Consider the following 14,279-nt stretch of genomic DNA (forward strand, 5'->3'; position numbering starts at 1 on the left):
ATGGTATGTTGTTGTACTGCCATTTTCATTCATTTCAAGAAATTAAAAAGGTCCATTGATTGTTCAGGAGTTTATCATGCCTGCTTTCCAAGGGTCAGTCATGTGTAATTCCCAAAGGTTTCCATGTTTGATTTGTAGCTTCCTTGTATGTGTTTAGAGAAGATACTCGATAGAATTTGTTGAGTCTGGGGAGAAGGTTGTGGCATAGTGAGAAAAGCCACCACCTGTCATAGTGGCGTCTTTTACTGGAACTGGCTTGAGTCCTATATGCTCCTGCCAATGGCTTGGAAGAAGCAATGGAAGATGGCCCCAAGATTGGGGCCACTGTGTCCACATGAACCTGTGCTCAGGACCTTTTGGCTTTGTCAGACATTGGGTCTTAGCGGTAGGCTTATCTCTGAACTTTGAGGCACAGTGTTAAATTGTCTCCTCTAGCCTCTCCCTGTTGCTGGAATTTTGCTTTCTGGTGGTTGCTGTTTAGTGGGGGCAGATGCTGTCAGGAAATTCCAAATAGGTATGGGCCTGCCGACAGCAGCTGAGGGCCTCAGGCCACCTGATTTTTACTGGGTGAGCCTTACAGTGGGATTCAATTCGCTGTCTCTCCAAAGCAGGAGGCGTTTTTTCCTGCCTGGTCTTTTGAGCCTGGGCAGGAGTGCTGCAGACCGTATCTTCTTTGGGACTTATTTTTTTTGATTATTAGAAGATGAAGTGCTGTGTCTCAACCAACTTATGTAGGTTTTCTCAAAGTAACTTAGGTATGTGCCTGTCCACTTTGGTGTGATGTGGTTGTTGGAGCTGCTTCTTTAGTTGCCACCCTGGTTTCAGTTCCTGACTTTCACCTAACATAGTTAACCTGCTGATTAAAACAGATGAAAGTTTTATGGTTAAATTATTTCACATTAAATAAATCTGGACATCCTTTATGTAACTAATTTCTTATTCAATCAAATTTACATTCAGTGCGTTAGCTTTAGCACCGTATAGCAGTACACTTTTATAAATCTTATAAAGATTTGTAGAGATAAGAAATTCACCTAGTCGGCCCGGCAGCATGGCCTAGCGGCTAAAGTCCTCGCCTTGAACGCCCCGGGATCCCATATGGGCGCCGGTTCTAATCCCGGCAGCTCCACTTCCCATCCAGCTCCCTGCTTGTGGCCTGGGAAAGCAGTCGAGGATGGCCCAATGCTTTGGGACCCTGCACCCGTGTGGGAGACCCGGAAGAGGTTCCTAGTTCCTGGCATCAGATCGGTGCGCACCGACCCGTTGCGGCTCACTTGGGGAGTGAATCATCGGATGGAAGATCTTCCTCTCTGTCTCTCCTCCTCTATGTATATCTGGCTGTAATAAAATGAATAAATCTTAAAAAAAAAAAAGAAAAAATGTCCATGACGGGCAGGCATTTGACAGTGGTTTAGGATCCCTGGACTCCCATATCCTATATTGAAGTGCCTAGGTTTGATTCCAGCTGTTAATGTGTATCCTGGGAGACATTTGGGGGACTCATCAAATTTGCAACTCCCAGTTTTCACCTAGTCCAACTCTGGCTGTGGGCAGACATTCGAAGAATGACTCAGCAGATGGCTCTTTGCTGCTGCTGTTGTGTGTGTTTGTGCGTGTATGCGTGCATGTTTGCATGTATGCCTTTCATAAATTTTTAAAAATCTTAAAGGGGTTAGTGTTGTGGCATCATGGGTAAAGCTACCTTCTGCATTGCCAACATGCTATAGGGTTGCTGGCTTGTGTCCTGGCTATGCCACTTTCTGGCTTGCTGATAATGACCTGGGAAAAGCATGGATGACGGTTCAAGAGTTTGGGCACATGATAGCAACATGGGAGATCTGGATGAAGCTCCTGAATCCTCGATCGGACTGGACCTGATGGAGTATTTCAACCATTTGGAGAGTGAACCAGTGGATGGAAGACATCTTCCTCTCCAACTCTGCCTTTCAAATATATATATATGTGTATCATATATTTTTTTCTTATTTAAAAATTTATTTTGTGGTTGGTGCCATGGCTCAACAAGCAGATTTCTATCTTTAAGTGTCAGGATCTCCTGTGGACATTGATTTGTGTGCTGGGTACTCCATTTTCAATTCGGCTTTCTGCTTATGGCCTGGGAAAGCAGTAGAGGATAGCCCAGGTCCTTGGGACCCCATGTAGAAGACTCAGAAGAGGCTCCTGACTCCTGACTTCAGATTGGATCAGCTCTGGCTGTTGCAGCCATTTAGGGGGTGACACAGCAGATGGAGGCTCTTTTGCTTAAAGATTTATTTATATTTAATGGAAAGGCAAAATCACAGAGATAGGGATAGAAAGAGAGAGTTATCTGTCACCTGCTGATTCACCCTCCAAATGGTCGGAACAGCTAGTGCGGGATTTTCCTGAAGCTAGAACTCATGAGCTTCCTCTGGACCTTCTGTGTGGCTGCAGGGGCTGCTTTTCCAGACTAGAAGCAAGTAGCTGGAAGGGAAATGGGCAGCCAGGACACTGTAGCACGTGCCCTAGAACTTTTAAAAAAAAAAAAATGAAAATATTAAGGGCAAAACTTTACAGAAAATGTCCATGACCTGGGAGAAGAAAAAAGTGTGCATTTTTCAAAAGATAAATTTAAAGAGTAACTTTGGACTTAAGATATTTATCTTTGTTTTAGATTGGTCACAAATAAGGGCGCTAAAATAATTTAAAAGTAAGTTACATGACCATTATGTGTTTATATATAAAATAACACTATAATCATAGGCAGTAGTTTTAAAAATATTTTGACGTGAGCATTTGCCAATATACAAAATTACAATAATTGCAAGAGAATTTGTTGAATACATATGGATTAAGACTTCAATTTGACTTTGCTTCTATTCATTTTTAGAAATATAAAGAAAAGGACAAACACAAACAGAAACACAAGAAGCAACCAGAACCATCGCCTGCACTGGTTCCATCCTTGACTGTTACTACAGAAAAAGTAAGTTTTTAGTGTCATGTTTTGTTTTGTACAAGAACTATTTATCTGTTGTTCACCCCTAGGATTCTAACTTTTCCACCATTTCAACTATTCATGAAACACTTAGGATTCTTATTTCTTAGTCTTTTATTGTACCGTCTATTTCCTCCATTCTTGTTCCACAGCCTGTTTCGGGCAGATAGCAGCGGGCATCATAACTGTGGTTAAGAATTTGAGCTGTGGATAGATGTAGCCCACCTGAACTTCGAGATTGGACTTTTCTGTTTATTGATTCACTGCTTAGATTAACAACCCACTTTTTTTTTTTTTTTTTAAGATTTATTCATTTTATTACAGCCAGATATACATAGAGGAGGAGAGACAGAGAGGAAGATCTTCCATCCGATGATTCACTCCCCAAGTGAGCCGCAACGGGTCGGTGCGCACCGATCTGATGCCAGGAACCTGGAACCTCTTCCGGGTCTCCCACACGGGTGCAGGATCCCAATGCATTGGGCCATCCTCAACTGCTTTCCCAGGCCACAAGCAGGGAGCTGGATGGGAAGTGGAGCTGCCGGGATTAGAACCGGCGCCCATATGGGATCCTGGGGCTTTCAAGGCGAGGACTTTAGCTGCTAGGCCACGCCGCCGGGCCCAGCAACCCACTTATTAAAGTGGGGAAACATAACCAACGAAATTTAATTAGAATACAAAAGCAGTTCGAATGCCGTCTTGTTTGTAGCACATCTTATTAAGTGTTAGGTATTGCTAGGATTACCATTGTGTGGTTGATGTGAAAATGAATGGAGGCGTAGGAAGGTGACTGGTCAGAGTAAGCAAGTAGAGGAATGCAGCACGAAATGAGGCAAGATGAAAGGCTAGTGATGCTGGCTTCCGCAAACCACTATAAAGAAGTTTTTCTTTCTTTGAAAAAAAGAATTCTTTTAAAGATGTATTTATTTTTATTGGAAAGTCTGATATGCAGAGAGGAAGAACTTACATCTGCTGATTTACTGTCCATGTGGCCTTAACGGTCAGAGCTGAGCCAATCCAAAGCCAGGAGCCCGGAGCTCGTTCGGGTCTCCCATGCGGGTGCAGGGTCCTAAGGCTTTGTGCTGTCCTCGATTGCTTTCCCAGGCCACAAGGAGGGAGCTGGATGGGAAGCAGGGCAGCCAGGACACAACCCGGCTCCCATATGGGATCTGGTTTGTGCAAGGTGAGGACTTTAGCCACTAAGCTACTGTGCCAGTTCCTGCAAATGCTTTAATATAGGAACTGGGCATTATGATTGCAACAGGTCTAGCTGTCACTGCAACAGTGGCATCCCTTATCAGAGTGCTAATTCAAGGAACAACTGCTCAGTTTCTCGTCCAACCCCTTGTCAATGTGCCTGGGAAACCAGTGGAAGGTAGCAGATGATGTACCTGTGCCCCTGCCATTCAGTGGAGTGACTCAAATGCAGTTCCAGGCTTCTGGCTTCAATTTGGCCCAGCCCTGGCTATTTTCACCATTTGGGGAATAATTCAGAAGATGCAAGATATCTCAGTGTTTCTCACTCAGCCTTTCAAATCAACAAATCTTTGAAAAATGTTTTTATGTATGTGAGAGGCAGACACACAAAGAGGGAGTAAGAGCAATAGTGTGTGCTCCCTTGTGCTGGTTCGTTCCGTGTGTGCTTGGATTGGCTGTGACTGGGCCCGACCCAAGTACTTGTTCTGTCTGCATTAGCAGAAAGCTGAAATCAGGAGCCAAGCTACTACTAATCTTAAGACACTGTTTAAGATGCCAGGAGACATGGGCATCTTAAACAGTGTCTTAACTCTTAGGCCAAATGCCTGCAGCAGAACTTTGTCTTTTTGAGTAAGAGATGAGCTAATGAAGGGTTCTGAACTGAAGTGTAATGTGGTTTCACTTGAGTTTTGAAAGGACCTCTGGCTGCTTCTTTGTGTATAGGCTGTAAAGAAGCAATAATGTAAGTATAGAAATCATTAGTAAGTTATTGCACCAATGCAAAGAAGGTGGTAACACTGGAGCTAGTGAGGGCTGAGCAGATTCTGAATATATTTAATTGTAGAACTCACGTTACCCTCTTATAGATAGGTTAGAGATATCAGAAAAAGAGAGGTTCAAGGTTGAGAGACTTTCAAACAAAGAGAAATTTTCCATCCACTAATTAACTGCCTAAATGTCTACAGTAGCCCGAGCTGGCTCAGACTAATCTCAGTTCAGCAACATACTGTTGGTTTCTCATGTGGATGGGAGGGAACCAGTTACCAGATTTACCACTATTGTCTCCTAGGGTCACATTAGCGGGGATCTGGTATGTGGGACAGAGTGAGGGCTCAAACTGAGGCAGTGTTATATGGGATGTGACTGTTCCAAGTGATGTCTCAGCTGCTTAGTCAAATGTCCATGTCTCGAGTCTTTTAAGCTTATTTAGGTTAATGGCAGAATTCAGTTCCTTGTAGGACTGAGGTGTTAATTCCCTTGGTGGCTGCCGGCTTCAGTTACACTCTTAAAGCTTTTCTCGAGTGATTTCACCGCCCCCTCCCGCCCCCGCTTCTGGTTCCCACCATTCTCAGAGCCAGCAATGGCACTTTGAATCCTTCTCGTTTTTGGGGTGTCCTTGATTTCGTCTTTCTGCTGCATCTCCTTTGCTTTCAATCAGCACTATCTTCTTTTCAGGTCTCATGAGATTAGACCAAGCCTACCTGAAGAAAATGTGGAATAATTTCCCGCCTTAGTTTTTACGGGTTAGTTATATCTGTGAAGTTCATGTAACAAGGATCAGGATGTAGACATCTCGAGAGGGCTGTTAGGCTTCCTATAGATACATTAGATTTGAGGCTTCTGCTGAACGTCCAAATATAGATACAGATTAGCAGTTAGATATATCATCTGGCATTCAGGAAAGAGATCTGAGTTGAATATAAATGTAGGTGTTGTGTATATGAGATTATATTGAACCACAGTACTGGATAAAGTTTACCAGGAGATGAGATGATTTAGGAAGAGAAAATAGAAGACCTTAGAAGGCCTAAGCCTCCTCATTGAAATATCTGGGAGAAGTGTCAACAGCAAAGGCGCCTGATAGGAGGAGGCGAGAGTTTGGAAGAAAACCAACCAGATGCGTTGTGTTGGAAACCAAGGTAAAGAATTGTGGAAATAAGTGAATGGTGTCATGTTGTAACATGGGGACAAGCCATTAAGTGATGTGGAGCTCATTAGGGATCTTGATGAGCAATTTTAATGTACTGATGGAGGCAAAAGCTTGATTCTAGTGGGTTAAAGAGAATGGGATAAATCAGAATATAAATGACTGCTGTATGCTATAAGGAGGAGCAGAGAAATAGGTGATAATGGTTCAGAGAAAAGGAGATGATAAATGGCACTTTTTAAATGATAGCCATAATTACTTTCTAGTATGTTAGTAAGAATGATCCAATAGAGGCACTGCTAATGATAAAGATGTTGGATAATTGCCAAAGTTATATTTATTCATTTTTAAAAAAAAGGGATTTATTTTTATTGCAAAATCAGATATGCAGAGAGGAGAGACAGACAGAGAGGAAGATCTTCCATTCGATGATTCACTCCCCAAGTGACCACAACGTCCAGAACTGAGCCAATCTGAAGCCAGGAGCCCAGAGCCTCTACTGGGTCTCCCATGTGGGTGCAGGGTCCCAAGGCTTTGAGCTATCCTCAACTGCTTTCCCAGGCCACAGCAGGGAGCTGGAACAGGAGCAGGGCCGCTGGGAATAGAACCGGTGTCCATATGGGATCCTGGCACGTTCAAGGTGAGGACTTCCGCCACCAGACTACTGCACCGGGCCTGAAAGTTATGTTTCTTAAGTTTATGAGGAGAGATGCAACAGAGACAAAGATAGAATCCAATTATGAGGAAGATTCAACATGTCATTACTGGCTCTGAGAATGGAATGGATTGAATGGTGGAATGTGGAAAAAATCCCAAGGGAGGCTCTGGCTACTAAGGGCTGGTCCCCAGATGAGAAAGGGAGCATGTTTCTTAATCATGAAAGAGATAACATGTATTGCTGAGCTGAAAAATTTAATTCGATAATAGGAAATATAGCAATATACACTCGGCTTAGACACATGTGGAGAGATTTTGTGGTACATCTCTTCTGATTATATTCAGTGGAGTAAGAAACAGTGTTATCAGTTGTGGCTTAACAGAAAAAAGAAGAAAGACATGAAATAAGTAGCCATGATGATGGGAAAGAGGATCCAGTGTTGTGTTAACATCTCATAAAGGCAGGTTTGAATCCCAGCTGCTCTGCTTCTGACCTGGCATCTTGGTAATGCTCCTGGGAAGGCAATGGAAAATGGCCCAAAAATCCGTAAGTGCCTGCTACAGGTGTGGGTGACCGGGATGCAGTTCCTGGTTCTTGGCTTTGGCTTGGCCCTGTCCTGGGTGTTCGGCCATCTGGGGAGTGAGCCAGTGGATGGAGACTCTCTCTCACCTTTCTTTCCCTCCAATTTTTTCTCCCTCTGTTCCTTTGTGCTTCTCATCCTCACTCCCCACCTCTTTAAATTTGCTTTCCAGATAATACAGAAATAACTAAAACCTTTAAAAATGAGAAGAAGATTTACTAGGGAATTTATTATGGTTACCTGGGTAGCCACAGGTTTCATGTCCATTCTTGCCTGCTTTTATGGTTATGGCAGTAGAGTAGGATTTCATAGGGTGATTTTGCCATATGAATACAGTGAGTGGATTGAGGCTGAATGCGAGGGGAGTTGTAATGATGTGTCATGGTATTCTGTCTTACTAGGTGGGGATGTAAGGGCAGTGGAGAGCGTGGACTAATAAGTGATGGTTAATGGTTCCTGTTGAGTTTAGAGGACAGTTGGGGAAGTGGAGAGCGAGATGTATGAAATGGAGATTATAAAGGGGTTGCAATTAGTAATATTTAGTATATGATCAGGAGTGTTAAGGTCTGATATAGGGAAGAATAGCAGGTGATGAGAAGAGATTGTTAAGGAATGGTGAGACTAGAAAGGCTATTAAAGCTGAATATTGAAAGCTCTAAGAAGGGAGTAATATTGGAGAGCAACAATAACGTGAGTCCTAAGGCAGTGGGCGTCAAGGACTTGAATACTAAATATGAGATTTTAGTGTGATATTTTAAGACCTACTGATAATTAATTAATATTTGGAGCCTTCTAGCTCCACTGTCCCAGTTCCCTTTCTCATTTTTTACTGAACTTTGGCAAATTTGTCTTTCAAGAAATTGTTTCATTTCATCTAGATTATACAAGTTGTGGTATAAAATTGTGAGAGTATGTTTTAAAAATTATTATTTTAGTGTTTATGACATCTGGTGTAATGACTCATTTTTTTTTTTAAAGATTTATTTTTATTACAAAGTCAGATATACAGAGAGGAGGAGAGACAGAGAGGAAGATCTTCCATCCGATGATTCACTCCCCAAGTGAGCCGCAACGGCCGGTGCTGCGCCGATCTGAAGCCGGGAACCTGGAACCTCTTCCGGGTCTCCCATGCGGGTGCAGGATCCCAATGCATTGGGCCATCCTCTACTGCTTTCCCAGGCCACAAGCAGGGAGCTGGATGGGAGGTGGAGCTGCTGGGATTAGAACCAACGCCCATATGGGATCCCGGTGCGTTCAAGGCGAGGACTTTAGCTGCTAGGCCACGCTGCCGGGCCCGACTCCTTTTTTTGTAACCTGACTAAAGGCTTATTGATTTTTTTCCCTTAAGATTTAGTAATTTTTTTTGTTGGAAAGACCAATGAAAAGGAAAGGAGAGACAAAGATTACCATCCACTGATTAATGCCCAAATAGCCACAATGGCTGGAGCGAAAACAATCCAAAGCCAGGAGCTTATAATCAGGGGATTCTTCCTGGTCTCCCATGTGGGTGCAGGGACCCAAGGCTTTGGGTCATCTTCTACTGCTTTCCCAGGCCACAGTCAGGGAGCAGGATTGGAAATGGAAAAGCTGGAGCATGAGCTGGCATCCATACCGGATGCTGGTGTTTGTAGGTGGAGGATTAGCCAACTGAGCTATCGTGACAGTCCCAAGAAACAGCTTTTGATTTTATTGATTTTTCTCTTTCGATTTGGTTTTTAGTTCCCTTGATTTCCTCCAAGTTTTAGTATTTATTCTACTTACTTTAGATTTAATTGGCCCTTCTAGTTTAGATTTTCTTTCCTTTTTTTTTTTTAAGATTTATTCTTATTGAGAGCCCAGTGTGGGAGCCTAGTGGCTAAAGTCCTCACCTTACATGTGCTGGGATCCTGAACAGGTGCCACTTTGTGCCCCGGTGGCCCTGCTTCCCATCCAGTTCCCCGCTTGTGGCCTGGGAAAGCAGTCGAGGATGGTCCAAGGGCTTGGGACCCTACGTCTATATGGGAGACCCAGGAGAGGCTCCAGGCTCCTGGCTTCGGATTGGCTCAGTTCTGGCCATTGTGGCTGCGTGGGGAGTGAATCAATGGACAGATCTTCCTCTGATCTTCCTCTCTGTCTCTCCTCCACTTGGAATATGTGACTTTCTAATAAAAATGAAATAAATTAAAAAAAAAAAAGAAAATTACAGGAGCTGGGACTTGAAACAGTGAGCAAATGCAATTCTGACATGCTGTAGGACTTACTGTGCCATGGTGCTGGCCCTGACCTTTTAAATTATTTGAAAACAGACAGGACTAGGCCAGACCAAAGTTATGAGCTGGTCCTCAGTGTGGGTCTCATGTGAGTGTCAGGAGCCCTGGAGCTGCTACATCCCAGCAAGCACATGACACTGGAGGCAGAGCCAGGACTTGAAGCCTGCAATGCAGCATCCTGCCGGTGTCCCACATGGATGCTGGATGCTTCCTCTTTTTAAGTATCAGTAGGCCTTCATTCTTGTGTGATTCATGTTAGGTAGTACCTGTGCTGTGTTTATAGCACTGGTCTAGTGAAAAATTTGTTGTGTCTCATAATTTTTTTTAATTGGATAAACTTATACATGTTTGGGGAACCATGTAATGTTTTTGTACTTACAGTCACTGTATAAAACCCAAGTCCTGGTGGACACATCTATGTTTGCAAACATGGTTTCATACACAATTTTATTTTTAGTTCTTATGTTTAGATTTATACTATAAGGTATAAGCAGACACATCCCTTTAAGTAAAGGGGAGAAATAACCAGCCCTAATTTTTTTCCATTTTTTATTATATTTTTGACAATCTTTACATAGTTAATTAGGGTAAAAAGGTTCAAGAGCTACAGGAAAGTGGGTAAGACTATTATTTTCATATTGTTTCCTTCATGTATCTGGGGCAAAGGAGGATATTAAGGGAGAAGCCCCACACAGTCTCCCAACCACCCCAGGTCCCAGATGTGGGGCATGCTACGAGATTCTTGCTCAAGTGATTTTGATAGTTCAATAGTTATGAATTGCTGGCAATCTCGCCACTCCAAGCATGATTGACAGTCCATAATAGAGTCTCCTTTGCTCAGTTTTTTTACTGCCAACATATAGCTGAGGTGGTTGATTGACTTGTTCTGTCATCTGTCTTTTCATGGTTAGGGTTCTGAAACCAGCCCTAATTCAGATTGCTATCGGGAAGATAATATTATATTTCTGTTTGTAGTACTTTACCCATTTTTCCCTTTCCTTTATTTGGTACTTGAACAAAGTCTATGTAAAGAGCACTGTGTTTTCTGAGATAACTTTTAAACCTTACTATGTCTTGCAAGGAATGGATGTGAGAGAGATGGAGAACCTAGGGACCAACTCAAGTAATTGGAAAAACTATTTAGGAAATGTGATGCCAGTCTCGGTGAGATAGCCTAGTGGCTAAAGTCCTTGCCTTGCGTGTGCCAGGATCCCATATGGGTGCCGGTTTGTGTCCTGGATACTCCTCTTTCTTCCAGCTCCCTGCTTGTGGTCTGGGAAAGCAGTCGAGGATGGCCCAAAGCTTTGGGACCCTGCACTTGCATGGGAGACCTGGAGGAAGCTCCTGGCTCCTGGCTTCGGATTAGCTCAGCTCTGGACATTGAGGTCACTTAGGGAGTGAACAAACAGATGGATGATTTTTCTCTCTGTGTATCAGCCTTTCCAATATAAATAAATCTTAAAAAAAAAAAAAGCGATGCTATGGTTTTCAAATTGCCCTGCCCAGTATAGAAAAAATTCATGTTTATAACTTAAATGTTACTGGTGTGTTAAATGGAAAGATTTTTTCCCTCTTAATACATTGATGTTGAAACTGTTCTTGTTGACTATAGTTTGTTAGACTCGTGACTTTTTAAAAAATGAGATAATGTTTTTTGATGGTGAAAACCCATTGGTAGGTGATGGGGCCTGGGAACTAGCAGAAAAGTATTGGTAAACAATGCTTCATTTATAAACAGTTGATGTCTTATTGCTTTTTTTGAACATTGGTTTTATTTAAAATGCCAACTCTGTTAAAACTTGATTTCATTATTTTCATTTTATGACGTTATGTTACTGTTGTCATGGAGTGGTGGCTATGTGGAGGAAATTTCACTTTGTTTTCATGTTTTTCTTTTTTACACCATTACATAGTCTTTTAGTTTGTCACTCTTTTGAGATCTTGTATGTAAAATAAATATAAATTGGAAATTATTTGTGAAGCAAATCTTCATTTTGCTTCTTTACTATCATATCTGCATCAACAGAAGTTTTCATAACTGGTATAAAGAATAGCAATAAATATCTTTTTTTTTTTTGGATGCAATTTTATTGGTGGTGGGCTCTCCCCTTCCCCAGATTCCTCCTCTCCCCTCTGTTCTCCTCTCTAGGATCATAATGTGTGTCTATCGTGAATTTTCCCAAGTCCATCATGCTTCCACTGGAGTATCTTCCAGCCATGTAGGAGAATAACTTTTCGTTGTAGGTTAATTCTTGTATCCTGGGACCCTAATGTAGGTACAGTGAGGATTAGGCCTTTGTGGTATATGTGGACACTATCTCAGGTGGTTATAAACAGTCCACCTCTTATGTATGGTTAATTAATGAATTACATCACAAGTTCTTGTTACATTAGGTACAGGTAAGTATGAAGTAACATTGATGAAACAGGGTAAGATTTACATATGATATCACTAGATTTGACATATGATATCTGACCTTTTGGGATTGGCTCATTTCCCTTAGCATTATGGTCTCTAGTTTGGCCCATTTGGCCACAAAGTGATGCATTTCATTTTTTTTAATGGCCGAGTAGTATTCCAATATGTAGATGAACCAGTTTCTTTATCCAGTCCTCTGTTGATAGGCATTTAGGTTGCTTCCAATTTCTTGCAATTGTTGATTGTGCTGCAACAAAGATTGGGGTGCATGTACTTTGTCGTATAACGAGTCTTTTGGGTATATTCCTAGAAGTGGTATTTCTGGGTCATATGGTGGGTGAAATTTTTTTTTTAAGATTTATTTATTTTATTACAAAGTCAGATATACAGAGAGGAGGAGAGACAGAGAGGAAGATCTTCCGTCCGATGATTCACTCCCCAAGTGAGCCGCAACGGCCGGTGCTGCGCCGATCTGAAGCCGGGAACCAGGAACCTCTTCCGGGTCTCCCACGCGGGTGCAGGGTCCCAAAGCATTGGGCCATCCTCGACTGCTTTCCCAGGCTACAAGCAGGAAGCTGAATGGGAAGTGGTGCTGCCGGGATTAGAACTGGCACCCATATGGGATCCCGGTGCATTCAAGGCGAGGACACGCCGGCGGGACGTGGGTGAATTTCTGATTTCCTTAGTGTTCTCCATGCCGACATCCATAGTGGCTGTACTAGCCTGCATTCCCACCAGCAGTGGAATAGGGTTTCCTTTTCTCTGCAGCCTCGCCAGCAGGTGTTGTTGGTAGTTTTCTGTGTGTGGGTGCTTCTTTCAGGCGTTAGGTGGAACCTCATTGTTTTTAGTTGAATTTCCCTTATTGCTAGAGAGCTTGAGCATATTTTCATGTGTTTGTTAGCCATTTAAAGTTGCTCCTTTATAAAGTGTCTGTCCATTTTCTGTGCCCATTTTTTGACTGGTTTGTTTTGATGTTATTGTTGTTCTGGAGTTCTCTGTATATTCTGGAAATTAGCCCTTTCTCTTCTGTGTAGTGTGCAAAAATTTTTCCCATTCTATCGGTTTCTTATTTCTTTTGTTGATTGTTGCCTTTGCTGTGCAGCAACTTCTTAGCTTAATGTAGTCCCATTTATTTATTTTGGTCTTGACTTCTTTTGCTTTTGGTCTTTTCTAGGAAGTTTTTGCCCACTCCTGTGTCTTGCAGAGTATGTCCAAGTTTTTCTTCCAAAAGTTTGATGGTCTCTGGGTGTAGGTTTAGGTCTTTAATCCATTTAGATTTGATCTATGTGTATGGAGAAAGGTGTGGGTCTTGCTTTTTGTTTCTCCATGGTATTAGCCAGTTGTTCCAACAGCATCTATTGAAGAGACCTTCCCTTTTCCCCAGATTGTTTCCTGTTTTCTTGTCAAAGATTAGGTAGTTGTGCACGAGTGGGCTACCTTCTGGAGTTCCTATTTTTCTCCATTGCTGTACCTCTCTGTTTCTGTGCCAGTACCAGGCTGTTTTGATCTCCACTGCCCTAGAATATGTCTGGAGATCTGGGATTGTGATCCCTCCTGCTAGGTTCTTATTCTTCAGGATAGTTCTGGCTATTCGTGTTTTTTGTGTTTTCAGGTGAACCTTTGCATCATTTTTTCCAGTTCTGTGAAGTATGTTCTTGGTATTTTAATTGGAATTGGATTGAATGTATATATTGCTTTTGGTAATATGTCAATTTTGATGATGTTTACTCTGCCCATCCAGGAACAAGGTATTTTCCTCCATTTTTTGAAGTCTTTTGCTTGTTTTAATGTTTTGTAGTTTTCCTCATATTATAGGTCTTCCACATCCTTTGTTAGGCTTATTCTTAGGTATTTCATTTTCTGCTCTGTTATTTTGAAGGCACCATGGTAGTTAGTTCTTCAGCCTTGGGGTTGTTTGCGTACACTGTGACTGTTGATTTCATTTGTCTTATACCCTGCCACTTCACTGAACTCTTGTATTAGTTGTAGCAGTCTCTTTATTGAGTCTCCTGGTTCTCCTATGTATAGGATCATGTCATCTGCAAACATAGACAATTTGATTTCCTCCTTTCCCATTTGAATTCCTTTGATTCCTTTCTCTTGCCTGATAGCATTTGCAAGTACTTCCAGTACTATATTAAATAGTAGTGGCTCCAGATCTTAGGGGAAAGGCTTCCAGTCTTTCCCCTTCAATATGATGTTGGCCTTGGGTTTTTCATACATTGCTTTAATTATGTTATGGATTGTTCCTTCTGTGCCTATTTTATTTAGT

General features: G+C 42.2%; 1 protein-coding gene across 7 annotated transcripts in view; it reads left to right on the forward strand.

Moving 5' to 3' along the window:
- The window catches only part of MLLT10 (MLLT10 histone lysine methyltransferase DOT1L cofactor), a 173,635-nt gene that overhangs the window by 97,611 nt on the left and 61,745 nt on the right, over nt 1–14,279 (forward strand). For all 7 annotated transcript variants that reach the window (XM_058669312.1, XM_058669311.1, XM_058669315.1 and 4 more), the window contains one exon: nt 2,870–2,965. In XM_058669312.1, coding sequence (XP_058525295.1) covers nt 2,870–2,965 — 96 coding nt within the window. The remainder of the gene's footprint in view (nt 1–2,869; nt 2,966–14,279) is intronic.

Source organism: Ochotona princeps, chromosome 10 (assembly GCF_030435755.1).
Source record: "Ochotona princeps isolate mOchPri1 chromosome 10, mOchPri1.hap1, whole genome shotgun sequence".
Classification (NCBI taxonomy): Eukaryota; Metazoa; Chordata; class Mammalia; order Lagomorpha; family Ochotonidae; genus Ochotona; species Ochotona princeps.